Below are 27492 nucleotides of genomic sequence, written 5' to 3'. Positions count from 1 at the left end.
CCATACCTTCTCCAAAAACTTAGTGAAAATAAAGATGGTCAGGGTCTCTAAAGGATATAAGTGGTGGATGCTCCTGAGTTCCACTTCCTTATATGATCTCCTGTGGAAAACCTGTCATGGATTGCAATCCAAGAAAGAAGAGAGAATTTAGGGGTTGCGTGCAAGAACCATACCCCTTTATACCAAAGCTTAGTTGGTGACCTCTCTTTCCATTGAGCAAATTTTTTTTATCGCAACATGTGAATCTCTTGCTCAATTAAAATTCATCTTTTTCACTCAATGCCTTCTTTTCCTATGATTCTGAATAACCCATTCAACAGTTGAATTAATTAACTTCTCAGATCAATGCAAACTCTAATCATCAGATTAGTTGCATATTGAAGACAACTTTTTTAACCCCACTGTTGGAACAATGTAAGCAGAACAAATTTTTTTGCTTGCACTGAGTAATTATCTATCTGCAATATACTAACAGGTCTGTTTTTAATTGTCCAGACATATGAAGGTACTGACCCAGCTATTGTAAGCACGTTCATGGTGGTTTTGTGTGCTCTTCCGTGCCGGTGACATAGATTTTCCTAGTATACTGCAATTCGTTTTGAAGACCTGTAAGATCCACAAATGAGTGAATATAATTAAAAAATTTCTTATAGAAGTGAAATTAAAACCCACATAGTGGTGCATCTAAAACTTTCGTAGATTCTTATATATCTCCTTGTAAACTATATTAGTCACTCCCCCTGCATCTCATGTATCAGGAGAGGACATGGATGGCCAAAATTACCTTCTGGTCAAAGAGGACATGTCTACCCCATGAGCTTTCCAAAACCTCAACAATCGGACTTTTACGGTGTTCGTGACAGTAGCCGGCTTTCAAATCGAAATCAAAACTCAGAGAGAGAGAGAGAGAGAGAGAGAGAGAGAGAGAGAGAGAGAGAGGGGAGAGACTTGAAAAGAAGTGAGCGCCAGGGATGTGGAAGAGGAGTGTGGAGAATTTATTGACACGGAATTTTACTGCACTAGAACCACGGTTTGAGTTATTGAAATCGGAGGCGTTAGGGATACTGAAGAGGCTCGAATCTCTGCGTCTCGCGGTCGATGATGAGAAGGTAGAAGACGAAGACGAAGACGAGACGTGAAAACCCTGGGCACGATCAGTTCATAAGAGCAGGGTTCAAGATGGGCCGCGACAAAACAAATAAAAAAACCAACACATTAGCCGGAGCCCAAACCGAATAAGGGAAAAAAAAAACCAAAAAAACGTAACCAATTAAGTGCCGACACTTGGCGACATATGCCCACCCCTAAAAATGGACGTGGCTGCAGGAGGTGAGAGAAACCCCCCTTTATTATTATAGATAGATACGAACTCTGTAAATTAATAATGTAGGGACTTTGATAATTTATTAATTTCTATAGTTCAAAAATGTTTCTTTTAAATCTATATATTTCGAAGTATGTTTTATGTAAAAATAAGAAAAATACTTGATTTTTACAGTATATGTATTAGTTAAATTTTATGTTTTTATTTGACTATTTGGTGTATAGAAAATATGTACCATAAATATAAATGAATTTTTGTTTACTGTAAATGGCAAAATAACATCAATATATTTAGAAAAATTAAAGATAGAATTCAATGTGAATGAAAAATAAACTATACAATATATTGTTTATATTTATATCAATTTTATATAAATTAATTATTACTTTATATTTATATTGGGACTATATATTTACATAAGACTTTTCAAAAAAATATTATCTTATTATTTTATTAAATTGTGTCATATCTTACACCAATCTAATTCGAAACTGATAACATTTATTAAAATGTTATGTTTATTAATTTATCGAATGTTAATTTATGTGTCCACTTCCTTCTGAAGAGTCCATAAAAAGCAACGTTACATGGAAACGGAAGCGGAAACGCAGAAGCGGAATCGTATGGAAGCGTAGAAGCGATTGTTTTCAAAAAACTAGGAAGCAGATCCGTGTTGGAAGCGTGTATATATATATATATATCATATAAACCCACATAAATCCATGATCCCCCTCCTGCTATCTTTTCAATCTTGTTCACATAAATCCATAAAGGGGATTTGTCATCCACAACATCATTATCAGTTGGGGTCATACTTCTGAAAAAAAAAATTATGATAATGAAGCATTGTTCGTTGAACTCTACGCAAGTAAACACAAAAAGGATTCTCTACACTTATTTAATACTAAAATAGAACTTTAACCTTAGTTTCACAATGCAAATTCAGTTGTACTTTAACCATTAGCAACCATCCGATCAATATCATTGAACGATACATATAAAGCTACAAATCTCATGTTTGTGTAAAGGAGAAGAAGAATATAACAATTAACAAAGAAATAAAAGTATAAAGAAAATTACCTTGATTGATTGTTTGGTCTTGGTACAGAGAAGAAAAAAGATAGAAACTCAGAAGTGTAAAAGAAATGAGAACAATGACTTTGTCGTAGTCTTTTCAGTTTCCTTTTTTTTACTAGGGTTTTCAGTTAAAGAAACAAAACATAACATTTAATTTTTCCTTTTTTTATTTTTATTTACGATTCCAATATCAAACTTAAACGCTTCCAAATAGGATTCATCGTTTCCATCACGCTTCCATATCTGTTTTTTTTTGGAACCGCGATTCCGGCACGCTTCCGAGCGATTCCGGCACGCTTCCGACTCCGTTTCCGCTTCGGAACCAGGAACCAGTACGCGAGACACGCTTCCATGCAACGTAGATAAAAAGTCTATTGAATGTTCCTTCAGCTAACCCATATGTGGCCAACCTGAAGAAAAAGGATAGACCATCAATGACAATCCATGATAATATACAAAAACACAAAAGCTATATAGGTTCATGGCAACTAATTTACCATCTAATGCGTTTGACAAATGAGTAATCTAAGCAATCAGATAAAGATTGCAGTGAAGCATATGAAAAGAAAAGACACAGCCGCAAATGGTGACAAGAAGATAAGAAGAATAAGAACCTAGTGTGCTGCCAATACAGAGCAAATGTTATTCAAAACTATGAATAGTTCACCAACACATTCAAGGTTATATATGGAGTGTTGGTAGGTAAAGAAGTTTTATCATACATGAATCAATCTAAATGAGACAATCTCGTCCCGAGCAAGATGCCTCTTCTTAAGCTCTCATCTTCAGCTAATATACATGTGATGGTTTGATAATCATCTTTATTCGCTACACTGCTACTAAAACTCGAGTTTGATCATTGAGCCGGAGTGCGTTAACAGAACCTTGAATCATCATCGACTGTAAAAGATCAACAAACCAAATGAAACTGATTTTCCCGGTATGAATTAAAAAGACACGTTGAAGTACAGAGAGAGTAAACCGCCGCTGAAGTACCTTAGACTGAGTTCGTCGGAGTTACCTTCTCATTCAGGAAGAGCATGTTGACACTCATCAGTTGGCCCACTTTCTTGACATTCAAAACCTGAGAAGGCGGACCTCTGCGTGTTGGAAAGAAACGTGTAGGAATTATCCATTGTTGGATTCAAAGCTTGACAACGTCTGGAATTTGAGATTATGTAGCAGTGTGGCTTCTCATCGTAGAGAAGAAACACATTTATACTAAAAAGCTTCGAGCGGTTACCTTTGATGATAATGACAATGTTTAATTGAGAAAGAGTGGGATGAGTAGTGGGTTCAAATAAATGGTGAGATTTAAGGAGATGTAATACGGAAACAGATGAAGTTACAGAGGCGGTGTTCGGAGTGTTTAGGAGACGAAGAGGTACGGAGGAAGAGCTGAGGTCTTCTGTGGTCACAGAATCGCAGTAGAGTAAAACCCTGAAAAAAAGATGGGCCATGTATTTACACGAATACCCAACAATAAAACAAATGATAAGAGCACAAATAAACTTTCGAAATTTAGATGGTGAGGATACGTGGCGAAATTTAGACTTGGAAAGCTGAAGCTGAGGTGGCGCGTAAATTAACAAAAGCCAATTTTATTGTAACTAGTGTTTTATCGACTTAGTAAATTTTTTTTTTCCAAAGATATGTAGATGAAAATATGTTAAAAGAAAATGATATTTTTTGGATTTATTTGGTAGTGGTTAGCGAATATGTTTTATGATTTGAGTAGTGAAATATATGTTTTCTTTAGACAACATACATACATATACTGTTAAATACCATGTGGACTGTATATAAAAGGAACGACATTTGAAATTTTATTTTAGAGAATAATCTGAATTTAAAGGTGTGAAGCAAAACGTAATTAAGTTGCATCTGTGTTATTTGATTTTTGGTGAGAAACTAATTCTAGCAATGAAACATATCAGGGAATGAAGAAAAATATTTATATTTTTTTGTTTGAAAATAAAACAAAAATAAAAAAAAATATGCAAAAGAAACTGAAAATTGGAACATAAGAAACCACTTATAAATTGTAATAATGCTGATTCATAGATAATTTTCCTTACATATAAGACAGCTTATGTTTGTATGAAGTCATTGATCAAGTAAAAGGGCATAGACATGTTCCATTGTTGAAATTTCCGAAGCATACTGTGCATGTACCATTTTTAGTTTTCTTCTTTGAAAGAGTATATTTTCCCGGTTCTAGGGATCTCAATGTTCTCTTGCGTGAGGACAAACTCGCCGTGCATAATAACAAAGATAACTGAGCTCCAGTACATACAGTAGCCGGCTGCTAGCAAGTTGTGCCCAGGTTGTCACGCGTTTGCTATACATATTTGTTCTTCTGACCAAAGTTGCAAGGAACATACAGCAGTAGATCAACAACATTATGAACATTGTGTATCTTTTCTGAGTGGCCATGTGGAAGGTGAAAGGGAGAGTAGTTCATTTACATTGGAAATATCATTGGAGTGGTAGGGGCTGTAGACACCTTTTATGGAACCGGTGGAAACTGCAGCGATGATGTTGGAGGAACCGTCGAGAGGATCGAAGCTAACTATGTTGTTGTCGGAGCAATAATTTAACATGAGCAATCAGAAAGAATCAGATCAAGAACTCGAGTTCAAAGAACCATTCATCAATTAGTAACACAACACACTCTCAAAATATTATTAACAAAAAACCATTTTTCCTCTTTGGTTTCAAAATTCAGACACACTGAGATAGAGGGTTGAATCAAGGAGCAGTTGTGATGATGCACTATGCAAACTTGTAAAACATGTCCTCGTAAACATTTAACTGGTTGAAACAATTTTTGAGTGTATTACTACAGAGCCCTGACTTGGCCCAGAAGCCATGACTTTGCTGCCCAAGTTGATTCCCGGGTCCTGCCAGAGACAGAGCCAGGAAAGTGAAGAAGAGTCATTGAACAAATATTCTAAAGCTGCAACTTCAGGTATTCAGCCATATAAACAAATGTGCATAGTTCTTAAAAGTGATAACCAGGAACCAACATAATTATAGCGTAGAGATTTTCATATACCTGATCGATGCAAAAGTTAGCTAAAACTTTCGTGTGACGAAGACTACTCCAGCAGCTTGCTGGTAACTCTTTGGAGCAACCCTTTGCATATTAACCTCGTGGAAGCATGACCATAGGTTTTTAAGAGTTTTCAATATCTCATTAAAAACAATGCACGTTTTAGCCGTGTATAAGGTGGTCAGTGATTTCATTTCTTTGACCATGAAAGAAGTTTAAATCTAAAACAATAAAGTATTAGGCTATGTATATCACCTACGTGTATAACCATCATCATAAGCTTACCCATTTGTTTTACTTGAAGGCATGTGTTTGCATATTAACCTCGTGGAAGCATGACCATAGGTTTTTAAGAGTTTTCAATATCTCATTAAAAACATTGCACGCTTTAGCCGTGTATAATGTGGTTAGTGATTTCATTTCTTTGACCATGAAAGAAGTTTAAATCTAAAACAATAAAGTATTAGGCTATGTATATCACCTACGTGTATAACCATCATCATAAGCTTACCCATTTGTTTTACTTGAAGGCACCATCAACCTCAAAACTGGAGCTCATGATGCTTCTCAAGAAACATAAGAAAGCCCCTTTTGATGCAAAACTTGAGCTAAACCCTGAGATATAGTTGAATATGGATCAGATATATCCAGGATGTCCGGGAAATATTCTGAGGCTACACCATATCCTCTCTGTTGTGCAACATGGAATCTGCTGAGGTCATACTGGTTTGAGTAGACCGCAGAAGGGTAGGCATCCGTGTATGGCCCCACATATTGTTATGGTACTCTTCGTCTCCTGAGAAAGATAGAGGTTCAAAGGAGAAAAAAAACAAAAATTTAATTGAGCTTCAGAGAAATAAAAGAACAAATTCGTTTAGAAAAGAAGGTAAACCTACGTCAGCAGGCAGATATGGAATACAAAGTTTAAACAATTTCATACTTCCCAGAAACGCAGAAGATGCGTTACTACCGTATGTGTAATGAATCAGAAGGGTTGGATCTGGTGAAGAGTGAGATTTTGAGTATTATGCAACCCGTTTATAATTGAACAAATTAAGGATTAGTGATGAAAATTAGGAAAGAGTATGTGGGCTTTGCCTTTGAGGACTTCTGTCTTCTTCTAATGGGCCGACGAGCTGGGCTTGAATATGAGATGAGAAGCCCAAGTCAGGTCACGTGATGACAAAAGGTCTAACGGCACTTTATCTTCGTCATGTGATAATCCTGAAACTGAGACTGGAGAGAGCGATTCGCAGAAGAGAAATCTACCTTGTGCGATTGATCAGAGACTGGAGCAGGAGTAGCTCCGGTGACATCGTATAGAAGGTTCCGATTACCTTGAGTGTATTTCGGAGGTAACGGAACTGTATCTTCTCCGTTGTGTTGAGATATCAGCTGTGTAACTGTTACCGGAACTCTATATTGGCTTTAGTGAATCGTTGAGGGCGAAGGTCCCTCCCCGGACAGTAGGAAACGAAGTCCGGGTTAACAAATCTTGTGTGTGATCTTGATTTACGCTTATTTCATTTCTGCAAATCAATCGATCATCAGAATCTAATCACGAAAGCAAAGCGAACGATCTATAGGAAGCAAATTAACAAGTGTATCAGAGCCTTCAGGTTACGCTTAAGTGTTGTGATTGAGGATCTGAAGGAGATCGATCAAGATGGACTCTATAACGAGTCGTGTCGAGATTGATCCCACACGGGGTCGTTTCGAGATGGACAAGTTTGATGGAAAAGGAGACTTTGGGATGTGGAAGTATAAACTGCTTGGTCAGCTAGAGATACAGGGACTAGCATCTGCGCTTGATGAGAATGCTACTCTTTACAAAGATTCTGAGAAGCTTGAAGAAGGAGCTGATCCAATCTTGGATCTAGTCAAGGTTGCTAAGGACACGCGAGTGAAAAACCTGATGGGAACGTGTCTAAGCGATATGATCTTGAGAAAGGTTATGCATGAGGCAACAGCTCTTGGTATGTGGAAGGCACTTGAGCATGACTATCAAACTAAGACATTGCCTAACCGGATCTATCTAAAGTAACAGTTTGCAAGTTTCAAGATGGAAGAAGGTAAAAGCATTGAAGAGAATATGGATGTGTTTCTCAAGATGATTGGAGATCTAGCTAGTCTCAACATCAATGTTGATGATGAAGACCAAGCGATACAGCTACTGACAAGTCTTCCACCACAATATGAGGCTTTAGTTCATACACTGAAGTATGGAACTGGCAAGGATACTCTTACTGTGAGGGAAGTAACTACGTCTGCTTATGCTAAGGAGATTGAGTTAAAGCAGAAAGGTTTGGTGAGTAAAGAAAAGTCTAGTTCCGAAGGATTATATGTTGAGTCACGAGGAAGGTCCAACAAGAGGGTTGACAAAGGTAACAGTCAATCTTACAGAGGAAGATCAAAGTCAAGGGACCAGAGATCAAAGTCCAAGCCTAGAGCTAACAAGGATGGCAAGACTGCGTGTTTCATATGTGGCAAAGATGATCACTGGAAACTAGAGTGTCCACAGAGAAACAACAGACAACAGGGTTCTGGTGACTCGGTTAACACAGTCTCAGCATCAAGACAACAACCTTTGGTCTTAACAGTCAGTACACAAGATACTAAGGATGATTGGGTGCTTGACTCAGGATGTTCTTTTCATATAACACCACAGAGGAATGTGTTATTTGACTTCAAGAAGGTGAATGGAGGAAAGGTTTTAATGGCAAATAATACTCAGTGCGATGTTGAGGGAATTGGAAAGATCAAGATTGTTAACTCAGATGGAAAAGAAGTTGTTCTCACTGATGTTCGATACATGCCTAAGATGAGTAGGAATCTTATCTCATACGGTATGTTAGAGAAAGCGGGTTGTACCTACAAGGGTGAAGGCTTCAGAATTGACTTCTTCAAGAATGGTGTTAAGGTTTTCTCAGGAAATTATGAAGATGGATTGTACTATCTACAAGGCACTGTTTCAAGAGCTGAAGCTAACATTGGAAAAGTTGAGACAAACATGACAGACTTGTGGCACTCAAGACTTGGACACATGAGCCTGTCTAACATGAATGTGTTGATCAAGAAGGGGTATTTGCAAATTAAAGAGGTTGAAGGATTGGAGTTTTGTGAGAGTTGTGCGTTAGGGAAGGCGCATAAGCAAAGTTTTCCAAAGGCTAAACATATCACAAAAGGTATTTTGGATTATGTGCACTCTGATCTTTGGGGATCTCCTTCAACCCCAGAAAGTCTTGGAGGATGCAAATATTTTGTTAGTTTTATAGACGACTACTCAAAGAAAGTGTGGGTTTATTTTCTCAAGACTAAGGATGAAGCTTTTGATAAATTCAGAGATTGGAAGCTTGAAGTTGAGAATCAAGCTGGCAAGAAGCTTAAGTGTCTAAGGACGGATAATGGTCTAGAGTTCTGCAACTACAAATTTGATAAACTGTGCAAGGATTCAGGGGTGAAGAGACATCGTACTTGCACTTATACACCGCAGCAAAATGGTGTTTCTGAAAGAATGAATAGAACCATTATGGACAAGGTAAGGAGCATGTTAGCTGAGACTGGACTAGGACCTGAATTCTGGGCAGAAGCTACCTCAACAGCTGTTTATTTGATCAATAGAACACCTGGATCAAGCATTGGCTTTGAGCTGCCAGAAGAAAGGTGGTCAGGTGGCAAAGTTGATTTGTCACATCTCAGGAAGTTTGGGTGTTCTGCTTATGTACATCGAGTGCAAGAGAAGATCAGTCCGAGAGCAGTGAAAGGTGTTTTTGTGGGTTACCCTTTCGGGGTAAAAGGCTACAGAATATGGATTGAGAATGGTGGAAAATGTACTACAAGTCGAGATGTTGTGTTTCATGAGCAAGAAGTTTTCAAAGATACCTTATCTGATTCATCATCTGGCGTCAAGGAAAAGGATGTTGGTAAGAAAAAAGGTAAACGTGTGAGCTTCAATGATGAATTGATTCAGGGACCTTCAACGACAATCACTGAGGTAGGAGAGACATCAGGTTCAGGTGGAGTTTTAACAGAAGAATCAGATGAGGAGAGCTCACACGAGTTAGATACTTCAGATGAAGAATCAGAGTCGGATCAGGATGGTGGTATTGTGGTCAGTTCAGGAGACCCTTCACTGGACAATTATGTCTTAGCTCGTGATAGAAACAGACGTCAAAACATCAGACCACCTTCGAGATTTGATGATGCAAATCTGGTGGCTTATGCATTAAATGCAGCAGAAGAAATAGAAGTCGAAGAACCAAGGACTTATGCAGAAGCTATGAAGACAAAGGAGAGAAAATTTTGGAATGCTGCTGCAAAAGAAGAAATGGTGTCTCTGGATAAGAACAGAACATGGGACCTTATTGAGAGACCCAAAGATCAGAAACTTGTGGGGTGTCGTTGGATTTTCAAATTGAAGCCTGGTATTCCAGGAGTTGAAGATCCAAGATTCAAAGGACGAGTTGTAGCTAAGGGTTATTCCCAAAAGGAAGGCATAGACTACAATGAAATTTTCTCTCCAGTGGTTAAGCATGTCTCTATTCGCCTTATACTATCTCTGGTGGTGAATTTTGACTATGAGCTAGAGCAAATGGATGTTAAAACGGCTTTTCTACATGGGGATTTAGATGAGAGAATTCTCATGGAGCAGCCAGAAGGTTTTGTGAAGAAAGGTGATGAGAATAAAGTTTGTTTGCTGAGAAAGTCATTATATGGTCTCAAGCAATCACCGAGACAATGGAATTTGAAGTTTGATGGTTTTATGATGAAGCAGAAGTTTATAAGGAGTGAATACGACTCGTGTGTATACATGAAGAATGTGAGCTCGGATAAAGCTATCGACTTGTTGTTATATGTTGACGACATGCTCATTGCCTCAGGGAGTAAAACAGAAATTAAGGAATTGAAGAATAGTTTGTTCTCAGAGTTTGAGATGAAGGATCTAGGAAGAGCTTCGAGAATCCTCAGCATGGATATCACACGAGATAGAAATGAAGGAACGCTTAAGTTGTCACAAGCGAAGTATTTGGAGAAGGTACTCAAGACGTTTGGAATGTTCGAAGCTATATCAGTTGTTACACCAACAGCTTCGCATTTCAAACTTAAGAGTTTACATCCAAAAGAGCGAGATGAGGAATATGGGTATATGAAAGATGTGCCCTACGCAAGTGCTGTAGGGAGTCTGATGTACGCCATGGTCGGATCACGTCCTGATTTGGGTTTTGCTGTGGGACTGGTCAGCCGATTCATGTCTCACCCGAGTAGAGCACACTGGGAAGCTGTGAAATGGGTTTTAAGATATGTGGCCGGGAGTTATGAGAAGTGTTTGATGTTTAAGAAATCTTATGAGAAGTGTTTGATGTTTAAGAAATCTACAGAGTTCAGGGTTGAAGGGTTTTCTGATTCAGATTATTCCGCAGATCTAGATAAGAGGAGATCAGTTTCTGGAATAGTTTTTCAAGTTGGAAGAAACACTGTGTCCTGGAAGTCAGGACTACAGTCAGTAGTGGCGTTATCTACTACTGAAGCAGAATACATGGCTTTAACTCTAGCAGTCAAAGAAGCTATTTGGCTAAGGAATTTTGTAAGTGAACTAGGCTACAAACAAGACAATGTAAGGATACACTGTGATTCACAGAGTGCAATTGCTTTATCTAAAAATGCAGTGCATCACGAGAGAACTAAACACATGGATACTCAGTTCAATTTCATCAGGGACATCGTATCTAAGCGGGTGGTCAACCTAGCGAAGATACATACTTCTAAGAATCCGGCAGATTTTCTAACTAAGTGTTTACCTGGCACGAAGTTTGAGTTTTGCTGTGAGTTTCTGAATGTCTGCTGAAGTAGACGAGCGGCTCCGGGTAGCTCCAAATGGTGTTTCACACATACATAAACAAAGAAGAACTGAGTGGTTAGTTTCTGTAAAGTCTGAAAAAAAAGGAGTATTCACGAAGTTCAGACAATAAGGGAGAGGAGTTACCCGTAGAGTAAAGGAGGTCATAAGTGATCTCTGAAGGATATCTGGTTGATACATCTGGTTGTTTCATCAGGAGGTCAAATTGTTTCTCAAAGGGATACTTGTCTCAGGTGGAGTACTAAGGGAGAAAGAGAGGGTTTGCTAGGAAAGCACCCAGTTTTTTTTCAGGGTCAGATGTTACAGCTGAGATCGCTTCTTTTGAAGAGAGAGCTGTTTCGGGTCAGTTTCAGAAGAGATGATGGAGAAGCTGATTGACGATCGAGGTCTAAGAATATCGATGACAGGAGGAGATAGGATTGAGGTTAATCGGCGACAAGAGAGAAGAGATCGACAGTGTTAGGGTCTCGTCGACATGTCTGAAGTCAAAAGAGGTGGAGATTTGTGGGCTTTGCCTTTGAGGACTTCTGACTTCTTCTAATGGGCCGACGAGCTGGGCTTGAATATGAGATGAGAAGCCCAAGTCAGGTCACGTGATGACAAAAGGTCTAACGGCCTAACGACCACTTTATCTTCGTCATGCGATCATCCTGAAACTGAGACTGGAGAGAGCGATTCGCAGAAGAGAAATCTACCTTGTGCGATTGATCAGAGACTGGAGCAGGAGTAGCTCCGGTGACGTCGTATAGAAGGTTCCGATTACCTTGAGTGTATTTCGGAGGTAACGAAACTGTATCTTCTCTGTTGTGTTGAGATATCAGCTGTGTAACTGTTACCGGAACTCTATATTGGCTTTAGTGAATCGTTGAGGGCGAAGCTCCCTCCCCGGACAGTAGGAAACGAAGTCCGGGTTAACAAATCTTGTGTGTGATCTTGATTTACGCTTATTTCATTTCTGCAAATCAATCAAATCAATCGATCATCAGAATCTAATCACGAAAGCAAAGCGAACGATCTATAGGAAGCAAATTAACAGAGTAACTTAAATCGACCCCGTGGAAGAGCTTTAATAAGAGAGTTAAAGGTGAATCTTAATGCTAGTTTCAATGAATATAAAAAACGTTACAACGTTACGCCTCAGTTACGTCAAAGCCGGTGGAGTTTAGGAGTATCAAGCAGATGACCACCGTCGAGAAGGAGAAATGTTACATTGGGCTTTTATCATCTAAACACCAACCTAAGCGTGGCCCATTGAACTCGTGATATTACAGGAAGAGAATGCTGACGTGTCGCAACAAGCTCCTATCTCCCTGCTGATGTGGCTTAATGAGGAGAGACACAAGCCTGTTTTACTGTATAAGAAGATATACTAGGGTTGGTCCGCCCTACGGGCGGGATATATTTTATTTGTTATCTAGATTTTTATTTTTTCTATGATTTTATGGTTTGTGTTTTAGATTTTCATTTGCAAGAGATGTGTATAATAATGATTTTTGTCTTGTAGAAAATTTTAAGTGATGAGGGGTATTATGTTTATTTACTTAACATTTGTTTGATGTTTGTTTATTTTTCTAACTTGTTTTTGTTTTTTTATTTGTTGTCAAATATATTTTATGACATTATACTATTTTAGTTATTATTTTTATTTTTTGCAATGTTTTTATAATGAAAACACATTTTTATATCATCTTCGCATATATCAAACTAAACCTAATTATTATTTATTTTTTATTAGTCTTATTAGAGATTAAAAGTTTATATTAGCATGACACGATTTTCATGATTAAAATGGTATACATTTTCCTAAATGTTTGCTCAAAATTTTATATATAGTAAGTAGATTTGCGTTTTTATTGTTGTGGTAAAGTTTAATACTCAAAACATTGTTTATTTTATATTTTGTATATATCGAATGTACCTGTATTTTTTGTTTATTTTACATATTTTAATAATTGAACATGAATATATAATTCAGTATAATTGGAAATTATTTGTTAAAAAAAGAGAATCAAAACATAATTTTAATTGTCAATATTTAAATAATATATGACTGAATATTTTATATATTATTATATTTAAGGACTTAATAAAAATATTATCCCAATAACTTATTAGGTTTTCTAAAATAAAATTCACTTATTAAATTTAGAATAGTTTTAATAATGGCTTCCTTATATATAATTAATTTATTGTATGTTAGAGAAAGTTACTGTATTTTTAAAAAATATTTTTGTCTGATTTATTAGACTATGATTTACCGAAAATATAATTTACTCTATACATATATATATCATGTTAGAACATTTTTTTACTATAATTTTAGATTATCCTTGAATGCTATTAATAAATTTTACAACAAAAGTCTCTTGGACTCGGAAAGTTATAACAAAAAAGGCTAATCCAATAGCGGATTCTGCAGCTACCACTGTTGGAACTAATGAAGCAAATACTTGACCCATCTTATCATCCGAAGAAATGGAAAATACGAAATACTTCCCGCGGGATGTAACTCAATTTTTCATTTTTTTGTTGTTGTTGCAGAATGTAGTTGTTGTTGGGTAAGTTTAGGCAGTAATATTTTGTTGAAAATACTGTTAATAGAATGATTCTGATGTTATTTATTAATTTTGTTAATCCTGGAATGCCTTGTAGAGGCTAACCATACTCTTGTGAAACCCTTACCAACGTTTTGTTGGTTATTAAATCTAGGGTTAAATTTATTTAACTTGTGAAGAATTAGCTTCATAGAGTTATTTACTTGGCTAGTCCGAATTATCTAAATGCATTACGGTGAAATACTATTGACTGCCACCGGAAAAAAGAAAAATATGAGAACTGATAACTACATTATGTAAATGCACAATTTGCAAATATGTTCTCAGCGAATACAACCAAGTGATTTTATATGTAGAATTAAGTAGAATGAAAAGAAATACTACACAAAAGATAAAGTACATAGAATACTTTTAAGAAATTCATAACATTGGATTTGGCGGTTTGGGTTCTCGAGCCCAACACATGGACGTAGGATCGCCAGGATAATAGCTATGACAATTTTGTTTAGGCCAATAACTCTTCTATGAAGTCTCTGCACCGTAGCCAGTTTACAAAAAAAAAAAAATTCTGCACCGTAATGTGAGAAACATGCAACTATGAACCTGAGCATGGCGAAGTCGAACCAAAGACCCATTTTCATCAATAAACTCGATCGCATTGTTGGGAAGAAACCGATCACTATTCAATAAGGAGAAGAAACTGATTTGAGTAAATGCTACAACTTTGTCTAAAAATCACATGCTGGCAAGAGAATTTATGACCATAGAGCGTATTGAGAATATTTTATCTATCTAAGACAAAACACATATGCTTACTCTCTTATCTGCCTACCAGTCAAGTAGCGTAGATGCATATGCTTACAATTTCATGCTTTATGGTTTCAATTTTCTTTGACGTATTAGAAATACGTAAGGATGTTAGCGAGAGTATTGTACGGGTTTGTAGATTTTCAATAGACGGTCAAGCTTTGAGCATTAAACTAAGAAACTGGAAAATACCTTTATCAAGAAAGCTTTCGAGTCCTCTCTCAAGTACCACATTAGGTTCTACATATTCATGAGCACTGCACCAAATCTAAGAAATAAAATATTAATCAGACCCAAATAATAATTAATCTAGAGCAAATTACCGTCAAGGGTTACTCACCGCAATAAACCTTCGGTGGCACAAAATCACCACCGAGAGAGGCGAGAAGAGGCTCAAGCTTCCAACTTCATAGAGAGATACCAGAACAGACCAGAAAACCTCCACCACGGGCATAGAGTACCAACACAGAACCACTGAGGCATCTGACAAAGAGAGATCCGAGCAAGTCCACACCGGCAAAAAATATATGAAGATAAGATGAGATAAAGGAGATGAATACTCACACATATTTATACAGAACAAACACCGCCTTTCAGATCGAAACAAAGTATTGAAGACGACTTGTGGGGGAGTGAATCACTGGGATTAAACACGAAGCCTTAACTCAGACGATTCAGATCGTGGGAAGACACGCAAACGGCGCCGAGTCGCCATCGCACGAAGTGGAAGAGGCAACCTTCGTTTCTTTTCTTCAATGAAACGCCGGGTTTCATACTTATGCGACACGTGTCGAAGCGAGAAAGTCCAACTTATCTAGCTGGCATCCTATTGGGTTCATGAGAGTGAAGCAAACACCCTTTTATAATAATAGATAGATAGATATAAGTTATCATTTACTTAATTATAAATAATTATTTGGACCAATGTTTTAAAGGACATTAATAGATTTATCCATTTATCAAATAAAAACTTAGAATTACTCAAGTAACAAATTACAAACTTAAAAGTTATCCGCATTGCAAATTTTCTCTTTTGTAAATGAGCCAGGCTTAGTTGGTGGTTTAAGGTTTACGAAAATTTGAAAATAACGTAAAATGTTTTGTAAATAATGAAAAAAATATAGTGATTTGTAACTAAGGGTTAAGTAAAAACCTGTTTCAGTTACGGGAAAAAGCAGATTATCAGTTTCATAAAAAAGTAGATTCTGTTTCAACTTTTAATTTGCTTTTTTTTCCTTGTAATTTGTTTGCACGTCAGTGAGTATCCAAATAGAAACTCTTTATGTGTTAGTTTTTGTTATCTTTTATGTCTTGGCTTTGTTCAAATTTTTCCAATTTTAATATGTACTAGATTTTGATCCACACTAAAAAGTGCGGGAATATCTTTTAACAAAATATAGTTTGAGAAATCAAATATTATAATATTTTATTTTAGTGTATTGGAAAATATATAATTATATTATTTTAAATGCAAAAGGTGTTGAAATTAATGATAACATATACTAATGATAATAAGGAACCAGTGCAATAAATACTAGTAAACAGGCTTTACAATGTAAATTTTTCTCTCTTGATTCTCATCAATAAACTGCAAACTTGCCCTCCACTTTACAAATCTATATATAAATGAAAAACAAATCTGGTTGCCATTTAGATATCTCCCCAATGTACATACCATGGATAGCAAAAGTGCCCGGTATCCTTCCTTAGCCGAGAGGATTAGTGAAGTCCACTACATCTGGTATAGAATACTCCATTTTCACCATGTCATGTCTTTTGATGTATCTTACAACACTCAAAAGTTCAGCTGTGACTAAACATACCTCTGTGAAAAAATAAGACAAAGGTACGTTGGGCATTAGTCACAGATAAACTTGTGAGTGTTGCGAGATACATCGAGATATATGATATGGTGAAGTTGGAGTAATTTATTCAAGATATAGCAGTGGACTTCATTGATCAAGTAGAACGTTCTCGGCTAAAAAACAAAGGGGTTTTTGCCAAAACTAAACCACAACTTGATTTTAACCCAAAACTTATACCTAAACTTGAATCAAATGCAAAACTAACCTAAAAGCCTAGTGAAATTACAGCTCAACCCCTTGTGACCAAACAAAAAAACAGAAGTCATTTTTACGAATATAGCCCTAGTAAATCGTCTGAGTCGTCTGAGATGTTGGAAGTCGTCTGGACGACTGAAGTGTAAGTCGTCTGGTACCGGTTTATTTTAAAAATAATTTATAAATCTTGTAAAAAAATATTTTGATGCGTGAAAAATAAAAATCAAGTAATTATAAACAGTTTTAAGTGATATAAATTAAGATATGATAAAATTGATTTGTTTTGAAGATAGATGAGTGGAAGTAGTGAATCATGAAATACTTTGGTTTAGGAGTTTGGCAAACATATGTTGTAGTATTGTATGTATTGTTAGGGTTAGATTTTGGAAAACTAAAATGTTTTTTTCAAAAATTAGTTTTCACCTATATGTGTTTATTTATGTGTATAGTAAACACTTTTCAAGTTTGATTTGATTTTATGAAGTCTTAATTATCTAATTAAAGACTTCATAAAATCAAATCAAACTTGAAAAGTGTTTACTATACACATAAATAAACACATATAAGTGAAAACTAATTTTTGAAAAAAACATTTTAGTTTTCCAAAATCTAACCCTAACAAAACATACAATACTACAACATATGTTTGCCAAACTCCTAAACCAAAGTATTTCATGATTCACTACTTCCACTAATCTATCTTCAAAACAAATCAATTTTATCATATCTTAATTTATATCACTTAAAACTGTTTATAATTACTTGATTTTTATTTTTCACGCATCAAAATATATTTTTACAAGATTTATAAATTATTTTTAAAATAAACCGGTACCAGACGACTTACACTTCAGTCGTCCAGACGACTTCCAACATCTCAGACGACTCAGACGATTTACTGGGGATATATTCGTAAAAATGGCTTCTATTTTTTTGTTTGGTCACAAAGGGTTGAGCTGTAATTTCACTAGGCTTTTAGATAAGACATGGCTGATTTTTGTTTCTCCGACTGATTTAGTGATCATGAGCTGGCTGAGTTATTTAATCTACAGCTGACTTATTGGAGGTATTATGGCTGGTTTTCGTATTTTCAGCCGTAATGAGCTTGATTAACAGTAAACTCAGCTTAATTACAGCTGACCTATTAGCAAAAGATTAATTACTAGAATATCATTCATTTGACGGCTAAGTTATTTGAAAATACAGCAGGCTTAATGTTTTCCAGTCTAGTTTCTACTGATTTATTAGCGAAAGATTAATTAATGATATAGTATTCACCCTGCGAATGACTTACATTTGTAGTTATGGCTGATTTATTAAGGTGAGTTATAAGTTCGTTTTGTTGCTGCCTTACCGATTTTCCATGTCATCAAAATTTATTTTCCAAGTCATTATTAATATTACGACAGTCAAAATTAGGGTTTATGTTAAAGACGTCGTGTCTTGTTCTTCATCTTCATCTTCTTCTTCATCATCATCTTTTTCTTCTTCTTCTTCTTCATCTACCTTCTTCTTTTGATACCCATACCTGATATTTTGAAATATCTTCTTCATTTACTTTTATTTTCTCATTTTTATTATTTTCATTCATCTATTTCTGAAATCTTATGAATCCGGTAATTATTGTTTTCGCGACGACAAAGACATAAAATTGAGCTAGTTAAAAGGAAGGCGGAGAAACAAAGTAGGCAGAGAAGACGAAGTTGACGAAGAAGATGACAAATTTAAAAGCCGTTTTGATATGTTCGACGAATCGAACGATGCCTTATCTGAAGATGATAAATTCAGTTTATACAATGAGTCTCCAACACAAGACAAGGATTCACCAAGGCTACCTCATAAGAAGAGACCTCACAACATTTTGATGACTGGATCGAAAAGGAATCCATAGGTTAAGGTTGGAGTTATGTCAACGAATTGGATGAAATATCAGTTACTAATTCGTATTTTGGCTTAGTTATGTATAAAAAATGCATGAGTTATAACAACGAATTGGCTGAGTTATCAGTGACTAAAATTAATGTTTCGGTTGAGTTATGTATAATTATTGATGAGTTATGCTAACGAATTGGCTTAGTTATCAGTGACTAATTCATGTTGCTAACTTACTAGACGGGCATAGAGATTGTCGTCAGTATAGTGTCTCGAGATTAGCAAAAGTTATGTCTGATTATGTACAGATTCACACGCCTAGTAAAGGGAGCAATAATAATTGCACTTACACATGAGTTATATTTGCAATTAATACACCAATATAAATTATATTTACAACTGTCTAATTTGTGATTTCGATGAGAATGATAATCAATAGTCATAAGAATAACTAATTCGGCTGAGTTATGTATAAGAAATGCATGAGTTATGCCAACGAATTGGCTGAGTTATCAGTGACTAAAATTAATGTTTCGGTTGAGTTATGTATAATTATTGATGAGTTATGCTAACGAATTGGCTTAGTTATCAGTGACTAATTCATGTTGCTAACTTACTAGACGGGCATAGAGATTGTCGTCAGTATAGTGTCTCGAGATTAGCAAAAGTTATGTCTGATTATGTACAGATTCACACGCCTAGTAAAGGGAGCAATAATAATTGCACTTACACATGAGTTATATTTGCAATTAATACACCAATATAAATTATATTTACAACTGTCTAATTTGTGATTTCGATGAGAATGATAATCAATAGTCATAAGAATAACTAATTCGGCTGAGTTATGTATAAGAAATGCATGAGTTATGCCAACGAATTGGCTGAGTTATCAGTGACTAAAATTAATGTTTCGGTTGAGTTATGTATAATTATTGATGAGTTATGCTAACGAATTGGCTTAGTTATCAGTGACTAATTCATGTTGCTAACTTACTAGACGGGCATAGAGATTGTCGTCAGTATAGTGTCTCGAGATTAGCAAAAGTACAAAAACCCTAATTAAACCTGGACCAAAATCAAAATTGAACACCATTAGTTTAGATAAAATGTATTTTAAAATATATTAAAAAAAAATTAACCATTTGATTAAAATAAAATTTTAAAATATTAAATGTCATAACATTCTTTTGTTTTGTTTTTCTCGCTCTTTTACAGTACTAAGTCCCAATACGTTCTACAACCAATTTTCAAAAAAATATATTATTACTATGTCGTGGTTTGCTCTACGGATTATTGATTTCGAAATTTTTGTAATGAAATTTATTGTTTGGATACCAAAAATTAAGGAATCAGTCTTTGATAATACAAATTTTTTATTGTTTCTGAAAGTAAAGGATGTGCACATGTATTTTTTTTTAATCCTGAGTGTTGTTAAGAGTTTTATCTGTCGTTGGATCCAAAGATGCGTGATGACTTTATGTATGTGAATTTAGTTTGTTTTTCCATGTGAAGCCTTGTATGGTGTCAATGGTGTTGTCAAAGTAGAAGCAAGTCCTTGGTGTTGTGGCGAGCAATAGTTTGTCCTTAATGGTGAAACACATTTTAGTAAATGGTTTAACATATGAAATTTTGTTTGTTATATTACCTTTATATAATCGTGGAAAGATGCTTGTAATATTTACCTTTGTCGTGGTCTGTAACTCCCTATAATGAGCAGCCTTGTTGTCCCACATAGTTTTTTTTTTTTTGATCAAAATTGTCCGACATAGTTAGTTAGACAATTTTACAATAATGATGTGCATGAGAATAATTTGTTTCAATATATCTTTTATTTTATGTGTTGTTGGTACTTTTTCAAAACAACCAACAACCACCTTTGTTTTTGTTGTGGAATTGTGATTATCGCTTCCTTGCATCGGTAGAATTCTTGAATCATGCGTATTTGTCTATCTGATTTTAGGATATAGTAGACTTCTTATGTAGTATACTAAAAATTTGAGATCATAAAAATTAAAATAATTTAGTTTTTGTATGAATAAATTAAAATAATAGTCTTCGAATTAGTATTCAACTATTATGAAATCACATATTAAAATACTGAAAAAAGAATAAAAACAATAAAATTTTGATAGTAAACTTCTAAAAAGTATACTAAATAAGACTTACAACAAAATCTATTCTATAATTTTAAATATAGTATACTTGAAAAAAGTCTATTATGTCATAAATTTTTAACTTAGTTGCAATTTTTGTCTTTTTATATAAATGAAATTTACACACTCTCTATAAAATGGTTGTATAATTTTCTAAAACTCTCTTTTTTTTCTATAAAACTCTTTCGCTTCTCTCTAGTCTCTTTGAATTTAAACAAAAAAATTATTAATTTAATTTATGAACTATTTCATGTCTTTCTTACAATATTATCTTGTTTTTGTAGGCCTATAGATATATAAATTTTAAATGAGTATTTTGTGTTTACTTTGTTAATTCAAATAAAGTTAATAGATTCAAACTCTAATCTCCTCAAGATGACAATCTTTCTGAGAAGGTTGGCGATGATGTTGTTCGTCCTATATGTTGAGGAAGAGCCACTTAAACGAAGCATAGATTCAGATAATGACTCGGTAATCTAAAGATCAACTTTAATTTTGTTAACTGCAATCCCTCTGAAGTTGGATTAGAGTTATTTCTTCAGGAAGACGAAGCGGCTAGTGCTGTGAATCCTTTGTCTAGCGATGCTGCTCACATCCATCCATTGTTACAAAATCTCCTGCTCAACAATGACATCCAGAGGGTATAATTTCCACTCATAAATACTGTTTTGATATTCGTCTTCTTGGTGTATACTATCTTTTATGTGCTTTGGCAGGAAAGATAAAATTTAATCGGATTGATTCAACTCCATGATCCAACTGCTCGTAAGTTTTCTCTTTCCTGACCAGAGTTTTGCTTTTTTCTGTTTAACTAGTTTGATTGATTATGATCTTGATTTGTACTGAGAGAAATGCACCCATGAATGCATGAAGGCGAGCAGGACCAGTTTGCTTCTCATTTTGCTTTTGACATAGAGTGGAAGTTGGTGTGAGGATAGGAATAAAAGCTTTTAAGTTCCGAAAATTCACAGACAGGAGCGGAGGCAGATCTAGCTTCGGAAAAAAAATGGTTTTGATTGTTCCAATGGTTTTAAATGCTGCAGTCAGAAGAAAGCAAATGCTCAGGTATTGTGATATGCACCATGGTCTTCTTTTTTACTAGATTACCATTACCGTTTATAATGGTTCCTAAAATGCTTGCAGCTAGAAGAACAGATACAGCGCTTGACGAAGAGCAGTGATCCATAAAGACATGATTTACTTTGCACTCCATTTTGAGTGAGGCACCACTCTGTTTGCGTTCCTTTTTCTCTCTTAGAAAACGTTATGGACATATAAACCGCTTTGGTTAATCCATTCTTTGATTGAACAGATACAAGTTTCCATATAAAATGATCCTCTGTTTTGTATAAAAATAATATTGACCTTTGAAACAAAGAGAGAGAAGAAATGATTTTAATCGTTCATTTTTGCTTGACCTTGTTCAGTTAAAAAATTTAGAAAATGTGATTTATTAGAATTAGTTAGAGATGTTAAAATGGGCTCAAAGTAACATAGTGTTTATGAGTTGGAAATAACTAACGTCGAAAACCATATGATCTCCACCAAACATTCCGAGAGGGAAAGGACTGATACGAGGAGAAGTCATGCGGCAATGTATTTCCATTTCAGGCCGTTAAGACTCGTCTAGGGTGTTGACGTTGCCGCCAAGAGCTTCTTCCAAGCTCTTCTTTTCCGCAAGCCATCGTCTGAAGCCACCAGATGCCGCATCTCTGTAGAAACGCAAGCCATGTTGGCAATAAACTCGAGTATCTTCAGCTTTAGCTCTCTTGGTAGACGCATCAAGCACGGTGGAAGCTCCAAGCCAGACTTATCGCAAAGACCAAAGGGGTAGAAATATCATCTTTCACCATCCTCCAGAACACAAACACCTCGCGGTAGCTACTGGAAGAGGCTTGTTTCACAAACTTCAAAGTATCCATAACTAAATCAACAACGGGCACAACAAACCTATTGACCCTTTGCACCATATGTCCACTTAAAGATCCGTAGACTACAAAAGTATTACTTAAGCTCTGAAACCTCAGAGTAACAAACTCAATCATCTTCTTGGTATCTTTAGTTATCGCAGGCAGAGTATACCTTAGGGATAGAGAAAGCAACTCATTTGAAAAGCTAAACCTATCAGAGCAGCCATGATTATATTGTTCAACAGCACGAATCCGGATCCTAACATTACCGCATGAACTGACGTAGCCAAGGTAGTCAAGTCACTGGTATCACCGGCTTTCTCAATTAAAATCTTCTTCAAGAAGAATGGTTCGCTTAACTTAACCTTTTGCTCCCATTACCCTCCTTCAAATCCATCGAATCTGATTGTGAATCTAGGAATCGATGCGCCTCGGACGATGTTTGAGATATATGATGTTATAATGAAAAAAAAAATTGTTTTAACTTTTAAAGACTGAAAATTAATATTTTAAATATTATATATTTTTTCATATCTTTGTAGATATTCCTAAATAAACATTTTCCTATGATTAACAGCAATAAGTTTGTCAAAATTTTATGGGCGTTTATTATGTTTGATTAGTTCGTTAAAAATCTTTGGAATTTGTACATTTTTAAGATATAATATATTTTTGTAAGTTAAATATTTTATGTCAAATTTTCAAAAAATATTATATTAACTATTTTGATCAATTTTATTTGTTAGTTTAATATTTTATTTTCATTTCACTTTAAAAATTGATTCACGTGAAATTTCTTGAAAAAAAATTGTGAAACTCTGCATAAAACATCTAATAGTTGGCTAAACCTGAAAATTCTTGTGTAGTTTCTTGAGATTAATAAGATTAGTAGGTGCATTATATGGAAATTATATATTATGCTTATATATCGCATTGTTAGAATAATAATAAGTATTGAGAAAATCAATGTTGATTTTAAATAGTTTAGAAATCAAAAGTTTTGGTATTTTAAAGTCTTAGAAGAAGTTTTAGACGTAGTAATAATGATCTTCTTTAAAAAATAACCTAAAATTTATGGTTAACAAAAAACTAACTTTTTGTTTTGCTATATCCACCCTAAAATTTCAAATAATTCACAAAAAATATCATTATTTATTTATTTTCCAAATATGCTAGTTTTACTCAAACATTTTCATCTTCATCACTAAAACTTCATTGTCTTCAATATCACCAACCCATTAACAACCAAAACAAGCTTTAAATTTAAATGCACTAGAACTCGGTTTATACATTTTTTCTCATTTTTACACATAAATCAATTATCCTAAATATCCTCTCTCATTCATCCTAAAAATTCAAACTTTTGGATTTCAAAATTATATTTCTATTAAAATTAATCAAGTTTGATGATTTTTGGTCAATAACGAGTAGATATCTTTCTTTGGGAAGTTATAAGTGCTTGGAAAAACTAAACATGATCACCGAATCTATGTATGATATTCAAAATTTTCAGATTTTTTTTTCAATAAAAGACTTCTCGAGAAGTAATCCACCAAGAAGACTTTTAGGCTGTAACTGGTTTTTCCTAAAAGGAATACATGGAATAAAAAGAAGATTTATGTGTGGAATGGAAAAAAATGGAATGATAAATAAAATGAGATAAAAACTGAAACTGTTATTGGAATTGGAATTATCATCCCACACATTCAGGGACCTTTTTAATATGGAACAAATGGAATATATTTTACAAAGGATTTGTTTTTAAGTTTTATTCCTTTTTGGAATATGTGGAAATGATTTTAAAAGGTTTTCCAAGTAACTGGTAATTTTTTTTTTGAATTCTATGGAATGATGTATTCCAAACAATTTCATTCCATAATTTTGCATTCCAATTGCAGCCTTAGAGAAGTCTCATGGTCAATTCATAAGTTAATTTTACTATTGACTATTTTATGAATGTTTCATAGAAAAATTCTAGAGAAATCCTAACTTTTCTTTGTATCAAAAAAATTGAGTTGATTTCCCAATAAGTCTCCGTAAAAACGAGGTTAGTTTTGAAATTGACCAAAATTTTTGTAGAAATTTGACATTTTTCATAGAAGACTTCTGAGACTTAAGTCAAACCCTTGGTTTTAAGAGCAGTCTACTAGAGAAGTTTTATAAAGTCAAATATGGTCTATTTTAAAACCAACCTACACAAACTTCTTGTGACACTTTGGAGACTTTATGTGGCAGTAAAAAAACTTCTCCAAATGTTTACTCACAACAGACTTCTCAAGAGGTCGGAGACTTTTCTATGAAAAAATTAAATTTCTGCAAAATTTTGATCAATTGCAAAATTAACATGATTATGAGAAAATACTTCTTGAGAAGTGTGCTTTGGTAAAATCAATAAAATTCCAAATACAAAAGTAACCAAATAATTCAAAAAAGAAAACCTTTTGAGAAGTTTGCTTTTAAGTCGATTTCTTGAGAAGTCTTCTTTGTCAATTTGTAATTGCAAAAATAACCTAAAAATTAAACTTCTGAAGAAGTATGTTGTTAGTAGACTTGTGAAGAAGTTTTTTTTGTTAAGTTAGTAAACTTGCATTTTCTTCTAAACTTAAAATGAATATTTAAGATTTTTGTGCTAACTCATGTATATTTTTTCAATATTAGAGCTCATGAATGAAATTTATAACTTAATGGTTAATATGATTTATTAATATTCATGTTTATTTATGTTTCTAACTAATAAGAACGGATTTTTCGAGAAGTATGTTGTTATAAATTTCTTGAACATGGGATGTTCATGTTTTCTAATATAGTTTAATGTCTTTTTAACATACATTTGTGATGTTAGATGTTAATTTGAACTTATGTATTATTTTTTTATTGTGTTTTGAGCTTATGTGATATTAAAAAGTGTGATATGTGTGAACGTTATTCTGTTGAACTTGTAGAAATTTAATTTTATTATAATTTTTTGTGTAATAACTATAACTTGTTATCATCCTTATCGTCCAATTTAAATTAAACTGATAGGGAGACAACACATGAGCAACCTTTTATGTTGCATAACCAGATTCTTAATCACTTATTTACAATGAGGACAGTAGTTTATGGTTACATCAACTTGAAAGTAAAAACAAAAAAAATTAGAGAAAGAGTTCTTTTATTTATTTATTGGATTGGAGACAAAGTTGATGTATAGTTTACAACATTATATAAACGATCAAGCTAAGAGCATGTTTCATCATTGTACATCCAGGAGCTGAAAGTGAAGAATGATTAGGAAGGCCCCTATACATCATATAGCAGACTTTTTCGAGAAATTTGTTAGTGCAGTATAGTTTAGCAGAATTCTTCGAGAAATCTTCTTATCCAAAATTAGAAGACTTCATGATGAAGTCAGCTAGTGCAAAATCCGTAGCAGACTTCATAATGAAGTCTTCTAATTTTGGTAAAGTTTCTTTAAATTTTTTAGTTTTCCTTTAAATTTAGTAGATATCTTATTGAAGCCTGCTCAAGAATTCTGCTAATGAAGTCTAATATCGTCCTCATATCTGAAAAATCTGAATATAAAAAAATGGTTTCAAAATAGAGAAACTTCAAAATAGATTTTTTTAACTTAAATATGAAGTAAACAATATAGTTTTATTTGAATCTAACACACAAAGGCTCAAATATACTTTATATTGTTTGGAATTAGAAATTTTACAACTAAAATTGTTACAAAAACATATATAATCATAATGAGTTAGAATATATAGTTTTATTTGGATTAACACACAAACAAATAAAAACATCAAAATTTAAAGATCTATATCTTACCCTTTTAGAGAGTAATTACAAGTACATTAAGGTGAACTAAAACTTTGTTTGAATTTAAGACAACAATAATTGAAAAATAAAATATTACCAATTCTGGTAGTTTGTATAGCAGACTTTTAGAGAAGTATCCTAGTGCATTACAGTTTAGCAGTCTGCAAATGAAATCTTCTAATGAAGTCTGAAGTCCTATATATTGTCCTCACTACTTTACTAAATATACCCTTAATATATATATTTTGAACATGATCTAGAAATAATTTGAGATGGCAATGCTTGGAGGTTTCGAATAAGGCCGCAGTATGATTGAATACTTTGGTAGTTTACTTTACTAGGGATTAACCCGGGCTACGCCCGGGATTTTTTTTTTTCTAATTTAAGTTGTTAAATTATTTATATTTAGGTTATGATATATATTTATATAAATGTTAAGATGCTTGTCATAATTAAAATTTATTTTTAAATTTTAACACGTTAAATTAACATATTTTTTACTATTTAAATATTTTTTTGTAATTTTGTTGGCTATCTAGTTATCATATTTAGCAAAACTATATGTTGAGTGTTGGAATAAATGTTTTAAATATTTAATTAAACTGCAGAGTATTTTCGGATCGACCACATGCTCAACAATCGATCGATCCGTAAAAAGATGGTCGATCTCCTTGGCTAGGTAAGTATAATTTTAGCAAAAATATCTTTGATTTTCATATATTAAGTATATAACTATTCTTTTGAATATTGTTTTTTTTAAATGTATTTTTTGATTAAATTATTATATTATAATGTTTATGTAAATATTTTTTGTGATGTTTGAATTTGTGTTGTTAGTATAAAATGGTAATCTTACATATGTTTAATGTAGTTTTTTCATTTTTTATGTTGTATGTTTACATATTATTTTTAAAAATAAAAATGTAAAATGGTAATCTTACATATGTTTAATGTAGTATTTCCATTTTTTATGTTGTATGTTTACATATTATTTTTAAAAATAAAAATGTAAAAT

The 27492-nt window shown here is 33.9% G+C and overlaps 1 protein-coding gene and 3 long non-coding RNA genes across 4 annotated transcripts in view; 1 reads left to right on the top strand and 3 right to left on the bottom strand.

Annotated features, from left to right (window-relative positions):
• Positions 1 to 2461: 2461 nt before the first annotated feature.
• On the bottom strand, positions 2462 to 3855 carry LOC106332907. The gene is made up of 3 exons (XR_001268229.1): positions 3398 to 3855; positions 3124 to 3301; positions 2462 to 2811 (listed from the first exon to the last, which is right to left on the bottom strand). It is a non-coding gene; the product is annotated as an uncharacterized LOC106332907 (long non-coding RNA).
• A 1259-nt stretch (positions 3856 to 5114) lies between these two features.
• LOC106332908 lies at positions 5115 to 5851 on the bottom strand. The gene is made up of 3 exons (XR_001268230.1): positions 5781 to 5851; positions 5460 to 5554; positions 5115 to 5304 (listed from the first exon to the last, which is right to left on the bottom strand). It is a non-coding gene; the product is annotated as an uncharacterized LOC106332908 (long non-coding RNA).
• A 15292-nt stretch (positions 5852 to 21143) lies between these two features.
• LOC106334290 lies at positions 21144 to 21987 on the top strand. Its single transcript, XR_001268578.1, has 4 exons — positions 21144 to 21234; positions 21306 to 21404; positions 21480 to 21828; positions 21907 to 21987. It is a non-coding gene; the product is annotated as an uncharacterized LOC106334290 (long non-coding RNA).
• Positions 21988 to 22209: 222 nt separating this feature from the next.
• LOC106330424 (putative F-box protein At1g23770) overlaps positions 22210 to 27492 on the bottom strand; it is a 15602-nt gene continuing 10319 nt past the window's right edge. Inside the window, 4 exon segments of the mRNA XM_013768891.1 lie at positions 22210 to 22444; positions 22447 to 22589; positions 22592 to 22910; positions 22913 to 23038. Coding sequence (XP_013624345.1) covers positions 22379 to 22444; positions 22447 to 22589; positions 22592 to 22910; positions 22913 to 23038 — 654 coding nt within the window. The 3' untranslated portion in view covers positions 22210 to 22378.

This window comes from Brassica oleracea, chromosome C3 (assembly GCF_000695525.1).
Source record: "Brassica oleracea var. oleracea cultivar TO1000 chromosome C3, BOL, whole genome shotgun sequence".
In the NCBI taxonomy this organism is placed as follows: Eukaryota; Viridiplantae; Streptophyta; class Magnoliopsida; order Brassicales; family Brassicaceae; genus Brassica; species Brassica oleracea.
Note: the sequence above shows the minus strand (reverse complement) of the source record. Positions and strands in the feature narration are given on the sequence as shown.